At 36.9% G+C, this 26122-nt stretch overlaps 1 protein-coding gene across 3 annotated transcripts in view; it reads left to right on the top strand.

The window, feature by feature from the left end:
* Positions 1–433: 433 nt before the first annotated feature.
* The window catches only part of LOC131044888 (protein PHR1-LIKE 3), a 57758-nt gene continuing 32069 nt past the window's right edge, over positions 434–26122 (top strand). The window contains exons 1-5 of one of the 3 annotated variants that reach the window (XM_059219738.1): positions 511–527; positions 617–1165; positions 1544–1768; positions 3568–3644; positions 4002–4059. In XM_059219738.1, coding sequence (XP_059075721.1) covers positions 1564–1768; positions 3568–3644; positions 4002–4059 — 340 coding nt within the window. In that variant the 5' untranslated portion in view covers positions 511–527; positions 617–1165; positions 1544–1563. Of the gene's footprint in view, positions 1166–1543; positions 1769–3567; positions 3645–4001; positions 4060–26122 lie in introns of all 3 variants that reach the window. The other 2 variants (XM_057978362.2, XM_057978363.2) reach the window with 2 other exon arrangements.

A 26122-nucleotide genomic window follows, 5' to 3' on the forward strand; every position in this document is an offset into this window, starting at 1 on the left:
TTTTGAAAGACCATGATAAATTTTAAATAACTATAATTACACATGTATTTAAATGTCAAAGGACATCTCAACTTCAATGAATAATTGTGCCCAAAAAAATTGCTTCACATACTGTCAAATTCAGGGTTAGCTTAGCTGGATCAAAGATGGAAAAAAAAGGAAAAGCATTTGATTAGTGGGATTTTGTTTAATTGGAAAAACGTCATCTGTGGAAAATTTGAAATGGGTCAAGATATACTTAGATTATGGACCCAAACTTTTGGGAGTTGGTGAGTTTGCCCAACTTAACATGAATGCTTTACACCTCTCTTTATCCATCAAATTGTCACTATATGGCGAAGCTTAATTAATATATGCAAGCAAAGTTGCCAATTTTATATTCCAAGAAGATGCCAAAACCAACACACAAACATGGTTTTCACTTTACTTTTGAAGAAAAATAATTTATATTTTTCTTTTCATTTGGTTTCACGTAGCTATTGTTGTTTAGCAGATGCACAACATGCAACCAATCCCATACACAGCAGGTAGTAACCAAAACAAAGCTCTCAAAACACTCCAAAGAAACTTTTAGCTAGTCCAATCCTTAATTAGTACTTTTATATTATTGTTGCAGGCAATTGCTGCTCATAAACAACATATTAAGCCTTGCAATAAGTCAGTAATGTGAAAAACAAGTTTCCCTCTTTTTTCTGTGCTGGGACTATACAGTTGTCTATTGGGCAGGCAATGGGAAGCTGTGCTTTTATTTGGTGGTCTCAGATTTTACAATGGGGGACGCTAGCTGACTTCAAAATGTATATATGTGTCGGATAGCAGAAGCTCTGTAGCTATAAAAGGATGAATACATGATCTGATAGTGATAACCCAATTGATCAAAATCCTCACTTGGGTTCTCTTGGATTGGACAATGGAGCACAGCTGACCTGTACCCACTTTCTAGCAATGAGTTCTTAGGGCAAACAATACTGGTTATCTGTTTGGGCCATGTAATACTGCTCATTGATACCCACTTTTTAGTACAAGTTTTTGGTTTGAGCATATCAGGGTGAAGTCCTCTGTCTGGACTGCTATTGTTATGGACAGGGTTTGCAGTTGCAGAAGAAGAATATTGCACTAGTCTGAAGCGCTGCAGAGCACCAGTAATCAGATACTCATTCATGAGGCAAGCTGCTATACCATTGTGGAATCCCCAGTAACTCCTACACTAGAATGATTATATTGTACTCTTTTAGCTTTAAAAACAAGCTCCTGTTTTTCAGGGTTCTATGGAGAAAAATAAATCTTGTTTTACATTTTACCTTGCAAAGAAAAAATATTAGTTTTCACGTTTCCGTGCAAAAAAAAAAAATAAACCTTGTTTAGGTCTTCGTGCAGAAAAACTGATGCAATTTAGGTTTCTGTGGAATTTTTTCCTTTTCCGGTTTCAGGTTTCTACGAGAAAAATAATAAAAAAGCTCATTTTCAGGTTTTTCTTGTTTTTTTGGGTCTCTTCAAATGTTGTACTAGATGCTAGATTTTGAACTCTTTCCATGTTGTGTAGTTTTGGGCTTTTTGCAGAAAATGTATCAGGTAAGCAATTCAAGCATTTCTTCCCATGAGAAGCCCCAATCTTTTGAGGACTCACAGGGAGGATCTCTCGAAGGAACAAGTCTTCCTGTAGATGCTTGCCTGGTTTTAACGACAGATCCCAAGCCACGTCTCCGGTGGACTGCAGAGCTTCACGAGCGTTTTGTTGATGCAGTTACTCAATTGGGCGGTCCTGACAGTGAGTTTACAAAATAGGCCTTACTTGTTTTGTACTATACATTTGAAAGCTTGGCCTAATTTTTAGCCTGCAAGTATTCAAATTTTCACTTTTGAGGATGACAATATAGCACAGAAAAAAATACATGAAGAAAGGGAAATAATTTAAAGTGATCTAGCTCAAGTTAAGAAGACAAACTCCGTTTTCTTGTGCATTAGCCAAGTCTAGAAGATTGGTCCTTTTATTTGTGATTTGATCTCCACTCCAAAAGGCCTGAGCAGGGCCTTAATGAGAAACAAACTTCTGTCAAAGCTTTTGGGCACTCCAGCAGTGCGGTATCTTAGACCAGGTGCCTACAGCTCAGTGTAAATATGTCGTGTAGCTGGATGTTAATATGCTTCGTATCTGAAAGAAAATTGAGGTGTTTATTTTATCTGATGGATGCGATGGTTGCCTCCACGGTGGGGCATAGAATACCTGTCAGACGACCAGAATACCCAAGCTATTCAACTCCAGGTGTTAAACTGTAAATATGTTTGCCTGTCAACTAACTGTATCTAACAACTGGTCAATCTGTCTTTTAATTTCATCAATCAAGATATGCCTCTGCAGTCTGCACTACAATCTTTGCTTCTTGCTGTAACTTGATTCTCACTTTTTCCATTGGAATTGCAACATATTTGGGCTAGATTTCATGAATCAATATTTTAAATTTTTTGCTTCGGCAAAATTCGTATCTTTTGCCAAATCTCTTTCGGAGAATATGTGTCGAAGTTTTGTGGATAAGTAACTTATATATTATCCATAAGAAATTCAGAAAATGTCTTCCTTCTAAAATCTTTGTTCTAAAGAATTCATATGTTTTAAAATAATTATTTTTATGAAATTCTAAAATCTTTGTTCTAAAGAATTCATATGTTTTAAAATAAGTATTTTTATGAACATTTTATCAAATTTCCATTTTTTCGGTCTTCTTCTCATTGAACATTTTTGAATAATTCAAAGGAAAACAACACATAGTTGTATCATGAAAATTGTCAGGTGGTTAGATTATGGATATTTTTGAGTTGTTTAAACATAAGTGACCATAACACTCCATAATTATTTTTGTTCTCTCAATTGTGATGACAATATGTTGACATGCTCAATGCCATGGAAAACTCTCCAAAATTATAACTGTTATTAATATGAATGTTAAGATAAAATATCTGGGAATGATCTCTCATGGAATAATTACTTTTTATAGCTCATATTCAGAACATGGATTAGTGATTAGTTTGTCAACATTGGCAAGGTTTATAAGTTGCCTCTAGTCAAATTTGTGTTGAATTTTCATATGTTCTAATAAAAAGTGAAATTTATTTTCAATCATTTTAATTACTGACAAAGTTGCACAATTCTCATTTCATAGGTTTGGGAGGATGTGTACATAGCTGTATAGCTTTTTTTTCAAATCCTATATCGATTGTTGTAAATTGTTAGTGATTTTGAAACTGTTATAATTCTGATTTTTTGGATTTATGCGGAAATTGTTGATAGCTCGAGGCAACTCACTATAATAATTATTCAATATAGTTCAGAACTGAAGAACATTTTGCATAAACATTTAAAATTGCAATATAATTGTAATTCTCCATAATTACGTGTTTCAGCTTTACTGCTATAATTGCTGTGTTGTTATGTGATGGGTTCTTGTAAGTGTTTCTGTTTCATAATTTATTTTTGGCTAGATTGTTTTTAAGTGAGCCTTTTGTTAGCGTATAGCACTAGCATCGGAGATTTCTTTTTTGCTCTCTCTTATAGTTTGCACCAATCTGCAGAAGCTACACCAAAGACTATCATGAGAGCCATGGGTGTGAAAGGTCTCACTCTTTACCACCTGAAAAGTCATCTTCAGGTATATGCTCTTTTTCTTTGGAATGAGCTTGGGCAAGGTCAGTCATTCATTTCTTTGATATACATTCTTGTAATTTTACATGGTTCAATGGTAGCAACAAGATAAATTCCTTAAGCTATGTACGACAATGTCAAGATTGTTAATTTAAATGCAGAATGCATATTCTTTGCCCTTAATGGAGTTTGAGTTTATGCAAATAATTAGTTACACATCAAAATCTTCTTGGGTTCTTTAACTATAGTTAGCATGGTATTCAAATCTTTAAGCACTTCTCTTCTCCATCAATGCACTTGATTTCCCTCATTATCCAATACACTATTAAAATTGTGACTTTTTTCTTTTATTATGTCTTCACAGAAATACAGGCTTGGAAAGCAGTCATTTAAAGAGCTAAATGATCCATTGAACAAGGATGGTAATGAAAATTCTGAATCACCTGACTACTTGTTTTCAGCATCTATCTATCAAAGTTTGTTAGAAAACATTGTTGTCTAGTTGGTTGAAAATTTTTAGTGTTGATCATCTGATCTGGCCCATTGGCTACCAAATTGACCTGATGGATAATATTTATGCAATAATGAAGTACAACTACAACCCAAGATTGGGCCATGTCGTTTGAAGTAACCTAGCATCTAAACAAAATACAATGGGCTTGTTAAAGATCTTGAGGAAAGAAAAAACAACTTTCTATAAATTAACCTAAAAGCTTAATTTGGTCAATGTTCAGGGTCACCCTCTCGGCAGCCAGAGACAATAAGTCATTGTGAGTGGGAAATGCCAATTCAATGGAAGGCAATTTTTTTTGAAGACATTATGATAGTTGAAAAGGTTTAAAATTACAGGATTACTTTTAGTTTAAACTTATTTGTTGGTGCTTCAACGTTAATTTGGCATCATTCCAAAATGGGGAAGCATAGGGCATATCTTTTCGCAATTTGACATTCCTGTGGTGATTTGACAAGATAAAGACATTTTGAGGAGACATGTTTTCAATACAAACTTAACTGTTTCCAAAGACACAATGACAAATTTATTTATTTTGTTGAAATTCTCCATAGTTTACTTGCCTTCATCTTCATTTAGTAGTTACCACCATTAAAAATTTGATTTATTTTGAAGGGTATTGTGTTACTAAGATTGAATGGGTTCAAAGGTATGGGCACACAATATCTAGTATGCCCGCCACAAAAATACAGCTGGGGAGCATGCGTATGCATCTAGCATTGCATAACTGGAAATGGAAAAAAGAAGAAAATAATTTAGGACAGATGTAAGCTGTAATCATGATGTGGTGTCACATTTGTGTGTGAATGTGCATCATAAAAGAAAATGCTGTGTGTTTGATGGTTGAATTAGAGTAGGAGGTGATAGGCTACAATACTACTTGAGTAGAAGATGAAAAGAGAGAAGTAAGATCTTAGTTATCTGAGTAGAGAGATCCTTATTGCAAATGTTGAAGTGAGTGCTCATTCTTGAACTTTGCATGGTCAGGTAGTGGTGGAGGATCAGCTGAGAGTTCATTTGTGGGATTCTCCTTGAAGGAGTACCTTTAGGATTCATATCCCGATGCTGAGAACCTTCTTTTTGCAAGATTTTGATGTGACAAAGTAAGGACTGCAGCAGATGGAAACCAAAAGCTCAGCTATTTTCAATTGAATAAAACCATACATTTTCAAATTTCTCTTGTGAATAGAGTAACTAGCCACTTGAGAAACTAAACATATGGCATAACTGCCATTCTTTACCATGTATAGAATGAAATGTCCACTAAGTTGCCAGGACACTCACAGGTGGTCAGGAATGTTGATTTTCCACGAAACCCCTGGATATGGTACAGCATGGGAGTTTGTTTACATAAAATATGAAAACATAAACAAAAATAAACTTAACCTTGTTTTGTGCATAACGAGTATTAAAGATTAAAAATCACACATATTACATATTTAATAAACAAAATAAACAAAAATTCACATAATTTCATGACATCCCATATCGCATATCATATTTTGAAAATATCAGAGATTGCTGAAACTTAAAGCATAGTTCTTGCTGACTTTTTTTGTAAAGTCTGAGTCCAGTCAGCAATCTACTTGCTAAGTTCTCACTGAGTTCTTGACTTCTAACCATGCTTCAAAGTTCAACCTTGCACCCTTCTCCTTTCTGCAATTGAACAAGCAACAATAATGGTGCACCTTGCAGCAGTAGTTCGATAAGGTATGAACGATGAGTAGGCAGTCACACTCTTTGGATATTTGCAGCAGCAGCAAGAACAATAAGAGTTTGAGATAGTTGCAGTTGTAGTGAGGTAGTATGAAATGTGTTGTCTGTTTTTGGTTATAATTTTTTTGTTTTAGGGTTAAGACTGGGTTGAGTTGGTTTATGTGAGTAAAGGGTGGATTTGTTTGTGTTAGCTTCTTCTATTTGTTTTCTGTTTGTCAATATCTGAACTGATTTGGGATGCAGGCCTGTTCTAGAAATGCCAGGCTGTCTTGGAAATCCAGTTCGTATTTTTTAGATGTTTCTGGTAACAGCCTGTTGTTCATGCATTTCTAAAACAGAGGGGTTTCTTCTGTGTTCTGCAAATTTGAATGTCCACAAATATGTAGAACCATCATTGCTCACCTTTGCCTTTGCATTTCTAGATCTGAATTCACACTATCCAAAATAATGGTTAACAGGTTGTCTATTAATGGCAATGGAATTCTCTCCAGACTCTCTACCTGAAATTTTATTTGCACATTGTAGAAAAGCAATTATCGCTTCTGATAATTCAATGGCTCACATTGTGTTAGCTTCTTAACCACTTGTGTTGGTGGTCCACAGCTGTATTGTATTTTATATCCCTTTGTTGTTGTTTATTCTGCTTTGTGGCTCTCTTTAGGTTTTTCTCAAGTTCTAGATCTTTCTATCATAAGCTGGTGTACTCTTGAGTCCCATTGACCTACTTTTGGTCATCTGTGGACATTAATATTATTTCCTTCTTTTTGTTTTTCTTCTATGTTTTTTCTGTTTCCTAATGCTTTGGGTTCAATGCTGAAATTGTCATGTGTAGCTTGTTTGTTACTGACTGACCTATAGCAAATTTTAAGTTCACTCAACTCATATATTTTGTAGTTCTTATACTTCATGCAAAGTCGGTAGGTTCACAAATTTACCCCAAGCAAGGAGAATTTTCGTTTGTAAAGGGGCAGAAATCTATCACAGACTCCACCATATCAACAATAAGTTCCAGCTCAGATCAACATGTATTACCCTAAGTTGTTTTCTGTGTGTCCGTGATAGTCTCATCATATTTCTGCATTCAGTTAACCCACGTTACATTATTAACCAAACCTCAGAGAAATTCAGAAGCTGAATACAAAACCTTACAAAATGTAACGCATTGATTTACATAGAAACGATACATAGCTCGGGCTTAATGGCAGTTACATGTAAGGTTTAAGTATTTGAATCATCCGGCCATGGGCAGTGTAAGGTGTAGCTTAACTAACTCTTGCAGTGTTGTCCAAGATTTTCATTGTATGAAGTTATGAACACAGCAAGGTGATTGACAAATATTCTCATACTTGTGTTGCAGTAACAATGTTGTAGCTTAATATACAAGTGTTTCTTTTGGGATGACCAGCAAAATATTATAACGGCCAACATTCTCTATTGTCTCACAAAATCTGTGACTGGAAGATGGAATCTTATCTGCATGCATGCAATTATTAGATCTAGAATACAATCTAAAATTGCCTCACAAAATCTGTGATTGGAAGATAGAATGTTCTCTTCAACCATGCAATTATTAGATCTAGAATACAATCTGAAATGATAAGAAATGATTTCAACAAGGATCTGTTTGTGGTGTTCCATATTCTTTATGATTGTGAATCCCTTGAACAATTGCTTTTAATGATGGGGGTGTTTGTTAACCTGTGGTTTCATAAGCAGTGGGTTTGTAAAATCTATTATTCTTATTTATAGTTTGCACTATCTTAACAAAGACAAGATAGTGTACTTCTTTGAGGGTAATCTAAGGTGTATGTCACTGTCTAACATCTTCCTATCGTTGCGAGTAAAAACTTTTTGATTGAATAAACAAATTACCTATTAAGATTGTGCACTTCTCAAGAAGATCCTTGTGGAGGAAGACTAGAATTAGTTCAACACAGGCTGCAATGGAATTTGAAAAGAAACAGCAGAGTTTCATGATTACAAGTTTGAAAAGAGTTTTTCATTTCTTGTAATTTACTAATAAATAGTGGATCTTATGGTGTCACAGCATACAGTTACTATTTAACAATCATGTTTTGTGTCTGGAATGGTTACCTCACCAATGAACACAATGCATATTAAATTTAATTCCTTTTGCAACCATTCCTTTGTTTATGTTAAAATCAATTTAGCATTATTCTTATGGGGTCTTGAGGCTTGTGTTGAAAGCAATGCTAGTAATGAAAAAAATGATTTTTCGAAATGCCAAAGTAAACATTGTTCAAACAAAAAAGGCTTGTCTACATGTTTTTCAAGAAAAAAAGTAGTGCCTAAAATATAAAAGCATCCTCCATTGTCAGGATCATAGTTCACAAACTTGGACTTGACAAAAATTTGATAAGCCCAAAATTGATTCCAATTTGGCAGCTCGACAAAACTTGACAACTTAAATTCTTTAAAAATCATAAATTTTATGCAAAACACAATTACTAAATGTGTCAAATCAACTTGTAAAATGTTGGGGAAATGTTTTGTATTAGATTTGAATACAAAAAGAGTATAGTTTTTTTAATCATTGTGTACATACAACAGCCAACTGATAATTATGGTATGTATTATAAATTTATGATGATGGTCACTGAAAATTATCATCATAAATTGCATATACATTCAGGTTACAAAAATTTCCAATTTTCTCATTTTGTTTTAGTGAAAAAATGGGGTGAGAGTCTATTTCTTGTAATCAGTTGTGGCTCCACTCTTTTAATGGATTGTCCTTTGCCTCATGTTCAAAATCATATGTGATGTCTTCTGCTTTTGTTGGAGCAACACCCTTTATGGCTTGTCTCTTGAAATCAACAATCTTGTCTTTTGTAAACAAGGGGGTGTTCTCATTTATTACAGACTAGTATCTATGCAGATCATCTCTTCCAAGTTTATAAGTTCTTGAGCATTTGTGTCCACATTTCTTGTGCAAACTGTGAAGGTTGTATTGCACAAAAAACTAGGTCATTGAGGTGTTGTTGAGTCAATGTATTGCACTTCTTTTTGTGAATGGCCTCAAATGAAATTTCTTTGTGCTCACATCCAAAAGTGGTACAAGGCTGAAACAAGACACAAAAGACTAACTTTTAAGGCTCAAGGTATTTTCATTTCAATTTTTTCACAAACAACTGACAAATAAAATATTCAAACATTTGTAAATAAGCAATAATTGTAAGGTTAATGTCAACACTTAATTATTACATGATGTTTGGGTTGAACTCCCTCATATAACTAGTGACAAAGAAATATGGCTCCCTTTAGTTTGCTTATAAACTTGCAACTCTGAATGATTAGGTCCCTAACTCAAATTTGGGTATAATATTTTTTATTTTGTGTTGAGAGGTCCTCAATAACCTCCCCATTAATATATGTGAAGTTATTTGAATTAAAAAAACTTGGGGTGAAGGTAGTACTTTGTTACATAAATGGGTTGGTAGAGTTGATTGTTCTACCTTTGATCAATGATCTCCCAAATCAGATGAATTTGTCTTTATCTCCCTTATACTTTTTCCATCAGATTTTGTGCCCTATTTATCAAGCACAAAACTTTGAACAAAGATTTCAACACCTATGAATAAATTAAAGATACAATTAAAGTAAATGCTTTAAATATTAAAATTAAAGGATTCAATTTCAAATTTGAATTGAATTTAGAAGTTACCTTAATATTTCTGTAGCTCTATTTGTTAAGACATCATTAAAATTTGTTTTTTGTGATTCTGTCTCCATCAATTTTTTTGAATACAATGAATCTGGTCATATTTGATTTACAAAAAAGTTGCTTCAAATTACAAATGCTTGGTTATGTAAAAAATTTACATGCAAACTTTGTCACACTAGCTTGCACAAGTTCTTTCCTTTTGGTGTGATCTCTCATCAAGTTGAGAAATCAAGGGTGATTTTAGATGTATTTTGTGGCATTCCTTGCTTCTTCCACAATTGGTCAGCCAATCATTTTTGTCCATATCTCCCAAAAGAAGATCAAAGCAATGGGCAACACAGAGGGTTCAAAAAAGTGATGGATGCCTCTCCTAAAGCAAATTTTTTGTCTATATGTATATTAATGCATCATTGATTACAACCTATACTACATTTTTAATGTTGACCTCTTAACATAATCTTCTTTAGTAGTAGACTCATTTTTTACTTTATTGGAGATGTTGGACATTGTTTAGTGCTGCTAAAGTTAATGAGACTACAATTCTTTGCATTTGTTCACCCATCTAAAAATATAGTACATCCAAACTTGCCACTACTTTATTCTTCTGAAATTGATTTTGCATTTGTGACAACATTCTAGAGTAATTGCTCAATTAGGTCACATAAAAAGATGCTTTGTACTCTTTTCTTGCAATTGCAAATGTTGTGACTGAATACTCCCTGTAATCTAAAGTTAAGCATCTTTTGTGCCCTAACAAAACATCATAATTGTTGGCTTTTGCTCTCAAACAGTGAACCTTGGGTTTAAACTCTTATAGGAGAGAGAAATTGGTTCCTTCCCAAAGGAACCATTGTGAGACAATCTCATTGCCCCTGACTGTCATCCCCCCAATAGGTGAGCACATTCTTATTCAAAATAATGGAATCATCATAGTCATCAGCTAAATCTCATTTGAATGCACAAAAATTGAAGCATAATCATTATCTTATAGGCTTATCCAGGGAATCGTCCTCGGGCCTAAAACACCTGCCATAGTTTACGGGACATCTTGGTGATGTGGGGAGTTAGATTTTGCAGGAAACATCCTCGGTACTAGTGGATGTCGAGGCTTGACGTTGGGGACGTCTTATTGCTCCAGGGATGACAAAGGATGTTTGGGATGTCCCTCTACTGTCCAGTGGATGGCCGAACATCTCTAGTGTCAATCCTCTATTTAAAAAAATAAACAGTTCAGCCTTTAAAAAAACATTTTTTTATTCTTTATGTGGTACCCCATGTTCTGGCTTGCCCTAAAGGAGGAATAGATGTTCATTTTCTTTCATTTCAACATTCGTTTGTGAAAAAAAATGGAGCAGCAGGGTTTGAAGGGAGAATTTCTTCCTTTGAGAAAGGACAGAAGGAGCCAACTGCAAAGGAGATTCAATCTAGGGCAGCGGGGCTGCAAATTCTTCAAAGGGGTAAGTCTTTTATCCTTTCATTTGATTTTTTTCAATTTATTTTCAAAGCTTGAAGCATGAAATGTTTGATTTTTTTTTAATTTTTTGCATTTTTCAGTTTAAAGTTTCATTAAATCTCAAAAAAAAGAGCAGCAGTGAGAATGGTTTTAGTAGTGACAATGAAGTGGAAAAAGTTGGAGGAGATACAAGTACAAGTGTTCAGAGTGGTAGTGGACAGTGCCAAAGGGTCCTTTTAAATATATCTCTTCTCCAACTTTTTGCACCTATGGATAAAAGGGAAAAAAAATCAGGGGGAGTAGGGTTTGGCTTTGTCACATCTGCAAGAAATTTTTTAAAGGTAGCTACACAAGGTTACGGTCTCACTTTTTGGGTTTTACAAGCTGTGGAGTAAAAGATGTCAACAACTAAAATAAAATGAGAAGATAGAGTGCCATAGATTGCACATGGAGGTGGAAATGAGGGCTCAAGGTGTGGCAATGTGGGCACTTCTTTTGTGAGTGCACAATCATCTATGCCTATGCCATCCACGATTGGTAGCAGTGAAGTTGTCACAAGAGGAAGGAGGAAGATGAGTGGTGGTGAGAAGCCAGGGACAATCGAAACTATGTTTAATGTGTGAGCACGAGATGCTAAAGAGTCCTCCATTACCAAATTATTTTTTGCTCATGCTATCCCATTTCATGTGGCCCATTCCTTTTATCTCAAACAAATGATTAGAGATGTAGCCTCTATGGGTCCCTCATTTGTAGCTCCTGGAGTTCGTAAGCTGTGTGCTACCCTCCTAGACAAAGAGTATTCCAAGGTTAATTTTCTAAAGGAGGATATGAGAAATTTGGATCAGGATAGGCTGTTTTATTGTGATGGATGGGTGGACTGATATTAGACATCAACCACTCATTAATATCATAGTCATATGCCTTGCTGACTCTTATTTCTTAGAGTTGTGGATTGTTTAGGGAAGCAGAAGGATTTTGACCAGTTTAGCCTTTGAGAGATGCCATAGGGGAGGTTGGGCTCGCCAATGTTGTATAGGTAGTCACTGATTCAACACATATGTGCAAATTGGCTGTTTTGATGTTGGAGGGTGCTTACAAGCACATCTTTTGGACCCCATATTGTGTTCATGCATTGAAAGACATAGGAAAAGTAGATTGGGTGAAGCAAGTGGTGGTAAAAGCTAGAGACATTCAAATGTTCATTTGCAACCACCACACCTCACTTGCTCTCTTTAGGACATTTTCAAAGGAGGAGTTCTTCAAACCCGTTGAGACAAGATATGTCAATTACTTCATTTTGTTAGAGAGGATGCTTGAGGTGCCTAAGCCTCTACAATTGATGATGGTGAATTCAAAGTGGAGTAGATGGCTTAATTTAAGCTCTACCAATAGAAAAGCCACCAAACAAAAGATCCTTGATGATGGTTGGTGGTCCAATGTGAGTTAAGACATTGCTGATTTTATTAAATTGTTGATTTTCCATATTAAATTGCTGATTTTCCAAATTAAAACTCTGATTTTAATTTTTTAATTTTATTGTTCAATGTTCCATTTTTCGAGGTTTCTAACATGTCAATTAATTTATTTGAACTTTTTGTAGATATTTTCTCTCTTTCATCTCACCTATTGTCGATGTTATTAGATATGCTGATACAGGCTCTCCTAGTCTCGGGCAAATATATGAGACATTTGATAGCATGCTTGGTAAGATAAAGCAAACAATTTTGGCTAAGGATCATACTTTGAGATTATATGAGCAACATATTAAACCCATTGTGATGCGGAGGTGGAACACAATGAACACCCCATTTCATATGGCAGCCTTTTCTCTAAATCCTTGATAACATGTATTTAGAGGAGTCTTCAATACTTCACACACAATTCCTTGACTTTGCAAATCTTCAAGGTCCAACATTCAGTAGATCAAAGGCAAGGTTGGATAGAGCTATATTAGCTCAAATTGATCCTATTGGATGGTGAACACGGCATGGGAAGCATACACCTCAATTGAAGATGCTTGCCACTCACCTCCTTGCATAGGTTGCTAGTTCCTCTTTTGTAGAGAAGAATTGGTCCACATATGGCTTTATCCACTCCATCAAGAGAAATAGAATTACCTCTAAATGAATAGAGAAGCTAGTGGTTGTGCATAGTGCTCTTTGACTTCAGGATTGTCAGAGTCCAGATTTACAATGGGATGTTGATCTTGAAGATGTCACCTTGGTTGATGAGGAGACGACATTAGTGGGATTGGTTGGGGTTTCATTGGATGAGGTGGACCACCATAGTGGGAATGACTCAAAGGAGGACTCTAATTTTGATGCAGTGCTAAGAGATGCAAATGAGGAGCAACAATGTACTTTGTTTTTTCGTATTTACTATTTCCATATCATAATCGAAAGTGAAACTATATGGCAACAATGTAGCCTTTGAGCATTTTGTTATAACTTATAAGTTTATAACTTGTATGCTATTTTATAATATCACATGCATATTGATAATGATTTCTGAAAACTCTGAAAGAAATTTGATTCTTGAATTAAGTATTATAATTAAGGTTTGAGTTTTGATAATTTGTTTGACTTTGACTCTCATGTGAACTCTCAATCTAACACAAATGTTATATATTAAGGTTTTATAATGTATATATATATGCTTTATCAATGTTTTCATATGAATATTTAAAATTTCCCTATATTTTATACAGCCGTCACCTTTGCCGTCCCCTAGCCGTCCCCAAAAATGGCTCAAAAAATTGGGGACACGGGAATAAGTCCCCTTGTTCCCCCATCCCAAAAACTTTGGGTAACATAGCTATCTTTTGAGAAGTCTTTTCAACTGAAAAGCCATAGTGAAGAGTAATGAAATGTTCCCAAAGACACAATGAGAGCCAATCAATGATGACCATTTTTTGAAGAAACTTGTGAATTTGAATAATAATTTGGTCACTTCAAGCTTCATTACATAAACAAGCACCAAAACCTTCAGCATCCAAACCCATGTGACCAAAACTTGAGACAAGTCACTGAAAATAGTCATGCAAAGACATCACAATGTTAAACACGAAGTGTATGTGCTTCAAAAGGTGAAGAAAAATGCTATATCCATTCCTTCTGTGAAGAACTGCTATGTATGCCTCTTAATCTTGAATACCCTCTCCAAGGTAACAAACTGGGATACACAATGATCAAAGATAATTGAAGTCAAATCCTCTTTGGATAAAAGACCTCCAAGAAAGGAAAGAAACAAGTCCTCTTCGGACATATAACCTACAACATCCTCCCAAACCAACTCTTGGAACTTGGAGGCAAAAATGAAATCAACTTTTTAGTGCTTACTCCATGGGATGGCCTACACACACGAGCCCCCCCATCTATTAAATGTAGTGAAGAGCTCATCACTAAAGTCAAATACCCCAACTCATAAAAAAAATGCTATCTTGATCATTGGTTCTGTCACTCTGACCAAAAACACATCTATGCATGGTTGAACCAAGATGACAAACATTTAGGATTATGCTAGCCCAAAATGATACCTCTGGGCTAAAGCACATCCCTTGGCAGGTTGAAAGATAAGGCCTAGGCAATAAAGTAGACGATCATCCTAAAATAAGGGAGGCTCATATGCTAGATTCATAATATCCCAAACAAGAGTATTCAAATGTCTCTACACTAATGCTTGTGGGTGTCTCAAATGTTAGATTCACTATATGTGAAACAGTAATATTCAAATTTCTCTATTCTAATGTCTCAATTAATGCATTTTATATTAACAATCTTATCTATGTCTGAAGCCTTCACTGGAACAACAGGAAGACTCTGCAAACAGGACCTAGGTGACTCCTCTTATACATCAACAATGTGAGCACTAGAAGAATGACTGAACTTGGGTGCATCCTCAGCAGAAATTTCAACATTACTAGAAACAATCTCATCATTCTGTGAAAACATCAATGATGTAGCTTATCTTGAAATTGCATTGTCACCTTATGAAAGAACTGTTACAAGCTAGGGTTGCCGTTGCACCAAAAGATCGACCTGTCAATGCCTGATACAACCACTAGACTTATAGATTCCATAGGAGGCTGTTAAACCATGTCACGAATCCCTGTGAGGGACGCTGCCCCACTGCCAACAATCCCCCTCACAGCATCACTCGCTGCAGCTGCGTGATTTGAAATTGTGACCAAGCTTTGATACCACTTGTTACAAGCTAGGGTTGCCATTGCACCAAAAGATGGACCTGTCAATGCCCGATACAACCACTAGACTTATAGAATCCACAGGAGGCTGTTAAACCATGTCGCGAATCCCCGCGAGGGACGCTGGCCCACTGCCAACAAGAACCTTAATAATACGACTAAATAAATCTCTGCACTAGAACCTGGTGTCTCAATCTTATCTACATCATTAATCTGAATGATGGGGGTATCAAATTGCTAGGTGTATTCACAACCGAGTCTTGACATAACAACAGTTGTCTTGGAATCTTGAAAGCTTGTAAGTCTTAGCTTTCCTAGCAATCTTATCACTAGCAGTCACTTAAAAGTTGTTGCTTATACAGTTTACCACAAACTTCTCTGGTCAAAACTCAACCTTATAGACTAACCGAAATATTTGATAAATAGATAACAGATTCAGTCTCAAGTCAGGTACATGATAGATATCCTTAATTATGCCATCTTGCACAGCATTACCACTACCAACATTGGAAAGAGCTGAGTTATCTGTTAGATAAAGCTTAAGAGATTTTTTGTTAACATAGTCCATAATATTGAAAAAAATACAGTTTCTGGTTACGTACTATGTGCAAAGTTTGATTGTCATCAACATTTTGGGTCGCTCAAGTGGGTCAACATCAGGATGGATTCATATGATTGGAACCTTGGTATTATTTGCTTTGCTAAAATTTTGGAACAAGTTACTATCCTTGGGTAAATGATGAGCAAAACCAAAATTCATAATAAACTGACATTTGGAAGTCTGCCCAAAAAACAAGAGAAGTATGAGCTAAAGAACACCAATTTAACTTTTACATTGTGCTTTCCCTGGCTTGCTTCAAGCTCCTTGATTTCTTCTGTATGATCTTTTTCTTCTTATAGCAGGCATCCTCAACATGTCCAAGTTTCTCACAAAAGGCACATTCCATTCCTTGTATACCTTCTCTTTGTCATGATGACCAAAGTAATGACCATACCGAGAAGTGAGAATTTGTCATATTCTTAATGTCATTGTCTCCTTTGGTTTTCGTTTGAATGTATATTGCTATCATGTTCATGGTGTTCCCTTGATTGTGTATCTCTATCGTGGTCACTGTTTTTCAAAAAATTCTACGTACGTTTCCCCATAGTAATTTGAGATAGCTGTTTTGAACCAAGCACATATATAATAGCGAGCCTTTCATATTCAGCAACTGATATAGAAGAAATGGCATCAAATGACTTAGTCTTTTATCTTGTCTCGTAACAACCTCATTTAAGAAAAATGTGGAGAGAACATATGATGGAATGGTCTCCATTTAGCATGAACAACCTCAATCATATCTCTGTATTTACTCCTTGTCACTTTGTTGCAATTGAAACAATGGTTACTCCTCATGAGACAAATAGTTCTCAATGATTTCAGTTTCAAATGATAATGGATTAAATGTGGATAGCATGGGGTTCAAGCTGAAAGTTGTTGATCAGCAGTTATTGAAGACAATTTCGGCTTATCAAACATCTCATTAGGAGTTTGATTTCTTTACATGAAAATATAACTTAGGCACAACATGGCTCAACAGTGTGCCGAATTTCAATGACCTAATCCACTTCATTGTAGAAAGCATCCTACTTATCCCCAATAAGTGAGACTTTTTCAACCTCACATCCTATTCTCCACAAACATTCGGTCTAGAAAAAGATCTCAATAGAAAGAAGACACAGACTGACAATTGTATCCTGGCGACAAGAGGATCAATGGAACTCCCCAGAAGGATTCTCCAACAGCTAACAAAATATGTATCATTTCTACTTCTAGAGCTCAAAACCAGCTTCCCACTATTTCTAAAAGTGCTCAAACAGATTTCGCATGTGAAGTTTAGGGCCTCTAGAAAGTCAAGTGCTTAGTGCTCAAACAGTACAAACTGATGCTCATGCAGTTGTAAATTTTAATAATATCCAGAAGTTAATTTATATTTTTAAATTTTCACAAAAGATAAAAAATGGCAGGAAACCACATGATTGCAACGTGTTGCATGCATTGATCTGCTGACTAGATGTTGACTGCACCAGTTAGACTGCTCCTATGGACTCGAATAATGATTGGGGAAACTAAACAAATACGTATAAATGGGCAAATGTTTGGCCACTAATGCTTAGGCATGTCAATTGACTCAACCTGGGAAATTTCTGGAACATGCTACCTAGCCCATATGCCCAATCAAAACATGCCTTGTGACACACAAAGTATGGTACTCCACCACTTTGCTAATGCAAGCAATCTGATTATTTGAGAACTTTTCTGATAAATAAAAAATGGACCATCAACATTTTTATTTTCAGGAATCCAAAATTGTAATCTGATCTGGTTCCTGTTGCATTGAAACAGGCTTCCTCTATAAATCCTTTATTTCTTATATAGACAAAATCTTGCACCAGAGGAACTATATGAATCTAATGTTTTTAAATCGCTCCTTTCTCTGCAAAAACTGCAGAACTGAAGTAAAAATGTTTCATTTGCATATGAAAAGCATTAGATCTCTCTTATTCATAAAATCGACTCTTTAGAGAATAAAAACTGTAACCTAACACATGAGATATTGGCACTTCCTGCTCTCACTTTATAGCAGCAAAGCACCAGAATTCTGGGAGTTTTAACTCCTAAGCTCTGGTACCATATTATATTATAAATACAAACACAGGTCCATACCAATCAAAGATATAAATTCCATAAGTAATAAATGCTTGTACATAGCAGTGTTTAAAGACCAAAAAGAAGAAATCACTTGATAATATAAGAAATGTAATTGGAATAAATTGGATGAAATGGTGAGGCATTGCCTCTTTTTATACACCACTCAAATATATGACTTGAGGATAGGCTGATCTATGGGGGACTTATCCCAATACAATAGTAAAGTATGACATATATATTGGTCCATTAACACACGTAGGCCCACTAACATATTTACCATAGACAAGATACATAGATCCAATTAGATGAACATGACTCAAAGTTATACTGTTAGCATTGGTAACTCAATGGGATCCAACAAGATGTGTTTTACATATTGTTTAAAAAATATTTTCATTGTACAAATTTAGCCCAAACGAGCATCTGAGTCGACTGAGACAAATACTTAGCTCCTAATGAGTAGTACAGTACCTAGCTCCTTATGAGCAGTGTTGTGACGTTTTCACACATCGCCCCATTGCAAATGGGGACCCCCTACTTTTTAGGCCCTCCTGGGCTTTTGGCTTGCGTTTTTGGGGTCTTTTCGCAGCAGTCTCGCCAGTTTCTCTACTTTGCAAGTGTTTGGGGGTCATATTGATTAAATCTATTTTTCGTTTGAGCGAGTTTGGTGAAGTCTAGGGCTCGTTTGTTAATTTTAGGGTTTCTGCCTTTAGTCCTAGATTTTAGGGATTTTTGTTAGGGTTTTGGAAAAACTGAACTTATAACTGGAATCAGGACCCTTCAAGGAACCTCCCAGTAAAATTTGAGCCAAAATGGAGCAACTTTCTATTTTTAGAAAGTTCCTATTTTTAGGGATTTTATTGAGTCCCAAAATGTCTTCATTTTGCCAAAAATCAAACTTACTATTTTTAGTAATTTCTATTTTTAGTAAGTTTTTATTTTTAGTAAGTCACCCTGCGTCTTGTTTTGGGCTCTAACTCTGACATTTTGGAAAGTTTCTATTTTGGGAAAGTCTATTTGTGGCAGGATCAGGCTAGTAGACAACGAAGAATCAACATGCACAATCACTTCTAAATTTGGAAAGTTGAAAGCAGACAGGCAGGGGTCTAAAATGGCTCAATGTGAGAATCATCCCTAAAGTGGAAGGCACAAAATTGTTCTAAGTCTGGAAAATCCACCTTCAAAGTGCCAAAGTGGCATCTCAGCACAAACAGTGGTCAAAATTTGGCTAAGTATGGGAATCTGTTCAGGGATGGAAAGCTTGAAAAATCATCTAAGTCTGGAAATTCACATCAATCCACCAATGTCATCTTGATCCGAAAATGGCCTGAAATTTCACTGAGTCTGAAAATGTGAAAGATCTTCCAAAATCCAGAATTTGCATCATGATTCCTATGGACCTGAAACCACTCTCAAACATCCTAACAATATATATGAAATATAACTTAAAGTAAAAGAAAGGAAAAAGACATACTTAAATGTTATATTTCATATATATATATATATCCTGATGAAGAGCTTGGAACTTGTGAAAAGCATCAAAATCCTCCATGCATGAAGAATTCCGCCCAAGGAAATGATTGGGCGCTAGATGGGGCAAGGTCAGGAAATGTTTAGAAATTCATGAATCCCCCACAATGGTGAAATTCTGTCCAACTGTGGATTTGGGCGCTGTTGACGTGTATTTTATACACAATCATACACAGAATAAAATACCAATAGGCATCTTATCCTCTCTTGAGAAAATAGTCTCTAACTGCTGAAGATTCGCGTAAAGGATCAGTTAGGTAGACTCCAAGGTTCTTTTAGTAGGGTCTCTACGTGTGGACAAGCTTTTTTAGTGGTATGATGTGATTTGTTGTTTCCTCCAAGGGGTCTTACGCATTCTAAAGCTCGAAAATTTTACTAAACTAAAGGGAATTTTCAAAAAAATAGCAAAAAGATAGGGTTTAAAGAGGTCTAATCTAGCCTAACCCTATGAATGACTTAGTATGGACGAGATTTGGCAAGACTCAACCAACTTCAATTTTGCCATAAGATAACAACTCAATTGAAATTAGTGCGATCTTCTAAGGTAATATAATGGTATTCAATACATCAAAGATCAAGGACACTACTACGAAGGTATATATCCAAGACACAATGATAATTGAAGATTAAGGACTCATAATTGAAGATTAAGGACTCAAAGTGTTCTCCAGTCGACCACACAAGGCGTTCCTACAATCAGCAAGAAGCTAGTGGTTTGGATTACGAATCCTACCAAATATCAAATCTCACACTTAGTCTTTCAAATTAACAAACTACTTCGATTGAGCACGATTCAAGTGTATCAAACAACCATGAAGATAACTCAAGAAATTTGCAACAAAACACCATAACTTCAATATTTTATTGATTTCCAAGTCATCATGTACAACAATTGCTTGAATTTCTCTCTTCAAGACTCAATCTTGCTACAAAATAAAATTGCTTCTAACTCTAATCTCTCTTGACTATTGCTCTATTCCTCTATTATCTATTCTCTATTACACTATTACTCAATGAAATGAAAAATGGGGGTATAAATAGCATCCCCAGTTACAATGAAAGGTCCAGATTGAAAGTAAATCAACGGACAAGATCATGACACCTAAACCCTAATTAGGGTTTGTTACAAATGACCTCCTTTTTACTGAACAATATTAAATACATAGCCAAATATTAAATTCGGCACAAAAACCTAGGAGGTATCAACCAATGAGAAATAAGATGTCATGTCATCTGTAACAACCTTTCATCTAGAATCTTATTCCCTTTCCAATTCTCTTTCTTAGCATATGCAATGAATTTTGTCACGATTCCTTCGATTTCTGTGATTGGAATCTCGGGAAGATTCTTGATACTTTCTTCTAAGTGGATGACCTGATCGAATGCATCTAGAAGAGCTGCGTCCCAAGTAGGTTCAAGTTCCTTCGTTCTATCAATCAGGAGCATGGTGGCAAACATCTGATCATACTGCTCATCTGTAACATCTGCGTCCTTGCGAAAGATGATCTTGATTCTATCCTCAAATTCCTGCATATCCACATCTGTCTCGACCTCGATCCTTCTGCCAAGAATGGTACGAAGTACCTCAAATACTCTGTCCTGGATCGGATTGATCACCTCCTCAACTTGACCACATCTAACACTGATGTCCTCGAAGAGAACACTCTTTATATGGAGTAAGGTTGACCACTGAAATAAACTGTGAGAATCACCTTCCAAGATCCTCTCTTGCGCTAAAATTCTTCTGGATGTATGTCTTATTACTTTCAAGACAGGGATGACAACGTCCTTGGTATGGGCAAATGCAGCTACTGTTGCCATCAATCTGTGGATTATCTCAAGAACTTGGATAGCCTGATGAATAATCTTCGTCATCCTTGTAACAAACTCTATAGCTACTGTATGAGATCTATCCATCCAACTACATGTACGCTAGACCAGGTTCCTGAATCTTTCTGCTTCATTGATCGATTGAAGGGGCAATGCCTGCACTGGTGATCTAACTGGATCCTGACGTCCCAAAGGTTCATTGATGTGACTGAAATATGTCCTCCATGCACCTCTCTCTCTCTCAAGCTTTCTATTCTTTTCCACTTCTTCTCTAAGCTTGTCCTTCAATGCCTCAAATGTGTCGGTGGCATCATGTAAAGTCTGCTCTGCTGTGGATGGTCCTAACTCAATAGTCTGTATATCATAATCCTCTGCTAGAATCTTACCCTCATATTTGTCTGCTGCCGGCGTAGCTATCTGCAATTTCCTAGATCCAGTCTCATCTCGAATCATCTTGGACATCTTTGTAGCCTTCTTCTTCTCTGTTATCACATGTGAACATCCAACAAGGCTCTCTAAATCAATTGCATTGTCCTCGTCCTCAACTACGATCACCTTAGTTAATCTTTCCTTCAACCAATCTGGGATATTCGATCTTGTCTCTTGAACTTGAATTTCTTTATGTACTATTTCTTCTTGTCTGGGAGGAGATGTTATTTCATTATCTTCTTCTAAATCATAGTCTTGGAGAGATCCATCTGATGAAACATGCTGTGCCTGTCTTTCCTCCTGCCTGTCATTCTGTACCATCGACTCCATGGACTCTTCCACTCGAATTGTTCTATCCTCTGGTCTGGAAGAAGTACCTGGTGTTTGATCTTTGTTGGCACCTTGCTTTTTCTTGGAAGGCTCTTTCTTTTCTGATCTTTCCTTTCTCTTCGAACCTCTCGGATGGAGATTGCCCTCACTGGCACATCGAAGGTTACCTTCACCTGAATTCCTAGGATTAGGATTGCCTTCACTCACACTTGCTCCACCTTCGGCTGGTTTCTCTTCCAAAGTAAAAGACATAGCTATGCCTTGTTCTCTCAACTTCTGATGCTGAACGTCTACCCATTTGCGAGTACAAGACAAGACTGGTGCCATCAAAGCATCTAAATCCACGACCTCGGGCTCATTCCAATCCAACCTTATTGTTTTGCTTTCTCTATCATAGGAAGACTGGATGTGCCTGCCATTGTCCTGAGCTTGGTCGGCCACTCTGTAAATCCTGCATTTCCTGATGAAATCCAAAGGCAATCTAGAATGTATCTTTCGTTTCACTTCAAGATCATCTAGGAGGTTCATCATAAAATCTTCAATTTGGTGCTCATGTTTAAATCTTCTGCCGACTGTCTCCTCTAAATGTCCATGTGGATCAAAACTATATCTCCAAGCAAAAGATGAAAAAGAATACAAGGCTAACTCCTTCTCTGCGTCATCCATGGCTAAGACGTTAGGACATACCTCAACTGAATTACCCAAAATAATAGGTACCTGAACTCCATTCTGATGTCTGTGTCTGAATGCCTTCACATATGCTGCCAACTGCCTTGTTACCTCAAGTAACACAATTCTATCTGTCGGATACCTCGGCAACATGTATGGAGGTAAAGGACATCCATGCACTCTAATGTAAGTGAATTTGGGAAACTGAATGAACCAAGCACCGTACCTCTTGATGAATTCCTGGGCATCCTGAGATAATCTGTTGTGAATCCCTCCTTGCAACGTCCTTGTGATGTTCATCGTGAAAGTATCATTAACTAACTTGTAGTTTTTCCCTGGCGGATGATGCAAGTAGGAATAGGAATCACAAGCTCTGACCTCGCCGGGTCCTCTTCCAATCATTCCTCTGTGAGGTAGTCCTGCGTACTCAACACTCCTGATCAAAGCATAGATGACGTATGAACTCATGTGGAAGGACTTAGTAGCCCTGAGTCTCCTCAACTGTACGTCTAAGCAATGGCTAATCATCCTAGCCCAATGTATCGTACCTTTACCCTGAACAATCACCTGGATGAAGTAAAACATCCACTTCTCAAAATAGAAGGCATGAGGTGCTCCTGTAACTCGGTTGAGCATAGTAATCAAATCTCTGTACTCCTCCTGGAAATCAACCTGGTGCGGTGTGTTCGGTACCTTGCTTAGACGGGGACGACTCTTGAGTAGCCAGTTCTTGTTGATTATGCTTAGGCAAGCATCCGGATCATCATCGTACACTGATCTGGCTCCTTCAATGCTCTTGTATATCATGTCCCTGTGCTCTGGAAGATGGAAAGCTTCACTTATAGCTTCCTCTGAAAGGTACGCTAAAGTGTTTCCCTCATTGGACACAATTGTCCTGGACTGTGGATTGTAGTGACGGGCACACTCGATCATCAACTCGTGGCACTGAATAGCTGGAGGAAAACCGGCCGCCTTAATGATGCCACTCTCTATTATTCTCCGGGCGACAGGTGATGGCTTGCCAATGTAAGGGACCTCTCGAAACTTCTTCGTGCTAAAGTTCCCCAAGTTTGTATCTCCAATGTTGCTCCACTTCGACACGATCTTGGTCTCCACTTCTTCGGTCTTCTGATCTTCTTTCATGAGAGCCGAGCGACTGGTGGATGCTCCCGCCTTCGGGGTCGCCATACCTACACAACATTTCATTATGAGAACCATATTTTGCAATGAATAACGTTGATTAGAGAGATAAAGTTTTTAGGAAACCTCATGATAAGTCTCTAGAGTTATCATTTCCTAAAAACAAAAGATTGAGCAATGAAATTCAAAATTCAAAACTTCAAAACTTAAAATATGACGATGAATAAATAAAGCAATAAAAATCAAATCGCCATACCTTAATAGAGAGCTAGCTCTAGAATGCAAAAAGACAAAAGATCGCCTAGGCAAAATTGATGTATAAATGATCTTTAAAGTTGTCTCCTCAAAAGATCAATTTCGCCACCTTTGTCTTCAACGTGATCTTCAAGTTCACCTTTGGTGTGGTCTTCAAATTCGCTCGAATTCGCTCAAATGAAGGTCCTTAAATATCGCACCACCCTTGATGTAATAGCGCCACCTTGGATTTGAATGGAATTCGCACCCCTTCAAACACACTTCGCACTATCTTCCTTCTCCTTAATTCGCATGTAGAGGGATAAAAATAATGATGTGAAAATAATAGTTTTCACTCTCCTATATATAGCGCTTGCATCTCTCCATGCCCTTAGGCCGACTTGGAGATAAAACAATTTTTTAAAATGATTTTTTAATTAAATAGCAAGGCCGACCTCCATATATGAGCGCTCAAATTCGATTTTATTAATTAATTAATGATTAATTAAATGCCTTTCGTTTTAATTTATAAATTTCGATTTTTAAATAAAGGCAAAATAATTAATAAATGATCAACGCCATATTAAATGCTAATTTAAATAGGATTTTCAATTTTATCGAACTTAGCATTTAAGGAAAATTTGAAATGCTTATTTGGCGCCAAAATTATGAAAACGAAAGGGACGTACCTCATCGCCCTGGTCCCTTGGAGAGGGACAGGAGCGATCCATGATTTTGTCACGTTTTCAACGTTCATCTCCTTCCTTTCCGCGTTCAATATCGATCATTCTGATGGGTCCTTCGAATTTGATTGCCTTGCATGTGCGCATAAGTGCCTTTGGATGCTCATCGCCCTGGTCCTTGTCCAAAGGACAGGAGCGATCTCCATATTTTCACGTTTAATATGCATCTTTGATCTTCGATCTTTCATTGTGATGTCTTCCAAACGCCGTCCTTCACCTTGCCCATCCTCGCCTTGCCTCAACTTTGAAGGAATATGAGTGTTTTTGATGGGATCGCCTTGGTCCTTGTCCAAAGGACAGGAGCGATGTGAGCCTTTTAGCATGTTTGACAATGTTTGGACGTTCAAGACTCTTGCATGTGATCTTCAAACGATGTCTCGAACCTTGTATGATCCTATGAAGTCTTGACTTGGCATGAACTCGAAACAAAACGAAGAGTCCAAGGCAAATCGCCCTGGTCCCTTGGAGAGGGACAGGAGCGATATGGTCCCTATGTACATCTTGGTGATCATTTTACGTTCAAAATCTTTGTGTATTACCTTCAAAAGGCACCATGGACCCTCTAAGACCTTGCAAACCCTTGATCTTACGTAAATCTTGCATGAAATGGCCAATATATCCAACATCGCCCTGGTCCCTTCCTGAGGGACAGGAGCGAACTAGGCATTTTGGGACCCTTGTGGACGTTTTAAAATATTCAATTTGTATTCAATGAGTTCATCTCACGCTCTTCCTTGCCTTTGGATGTAAACTTGTCTTGATTTTTGCCTGGATTTTGCCCAATGAAGGACATCGCTCTGGTCCCTGGGAGAGGGACGGGAGCTATAAGGTACTTCGCCCTGGTCCCTTGGAGAGGGACAGGAGCGAACTTTTCATTCTGGACCATTCTCCTTTGTGTTAGCACTTCAAATTATATTCATTTGGTAAAGCATCTTCCTTTGGACCTCTTCAAATCATCAAGTCGTCGAAATTTGACAAGGACAAGGCAAAATTTGATTTGTAGCTCCGGTCCTTCACTGAGGGACAGGAGCGATTTTGCTCCTGGAGGCGTTTCTGTGCTCATGGAAATCTTCAATTTATATTCAATGGAAAGATCTCGCCGTTCTCCATCACTTCCAATTTGAAATTCGTCTTGACTCTGCAGGAATAGCGAGATATTTGAGAATGAGCTCCCGTCCTTCACTGAGGGACAGGAGCGATTTTGCTCCTACAGGCCAAAATAACATGATTTTTCACATTTTAACATTGCACAAGGCAAAAACAAATCATTTCCAATGCCCAGGATCAAAAATCAAGAAGGTCAAAATTTAGTCAAAATATTC

The sequence above is a fragment of the Cryptomeria japonica genome, chromosome 1, assembly GCF_030272615.1.
Source record: "Cryptomeria japonica chromosome 1, Sugi_1.0, whole genome shotgun sequence".
Classification (NCBI taxonomy): Eukaryota; Viridiplantae; Streptophyta; class Pinopsida; order Cupressales; family Cupressaceae; genus Cryptomeria; species Cryptomeria japonica.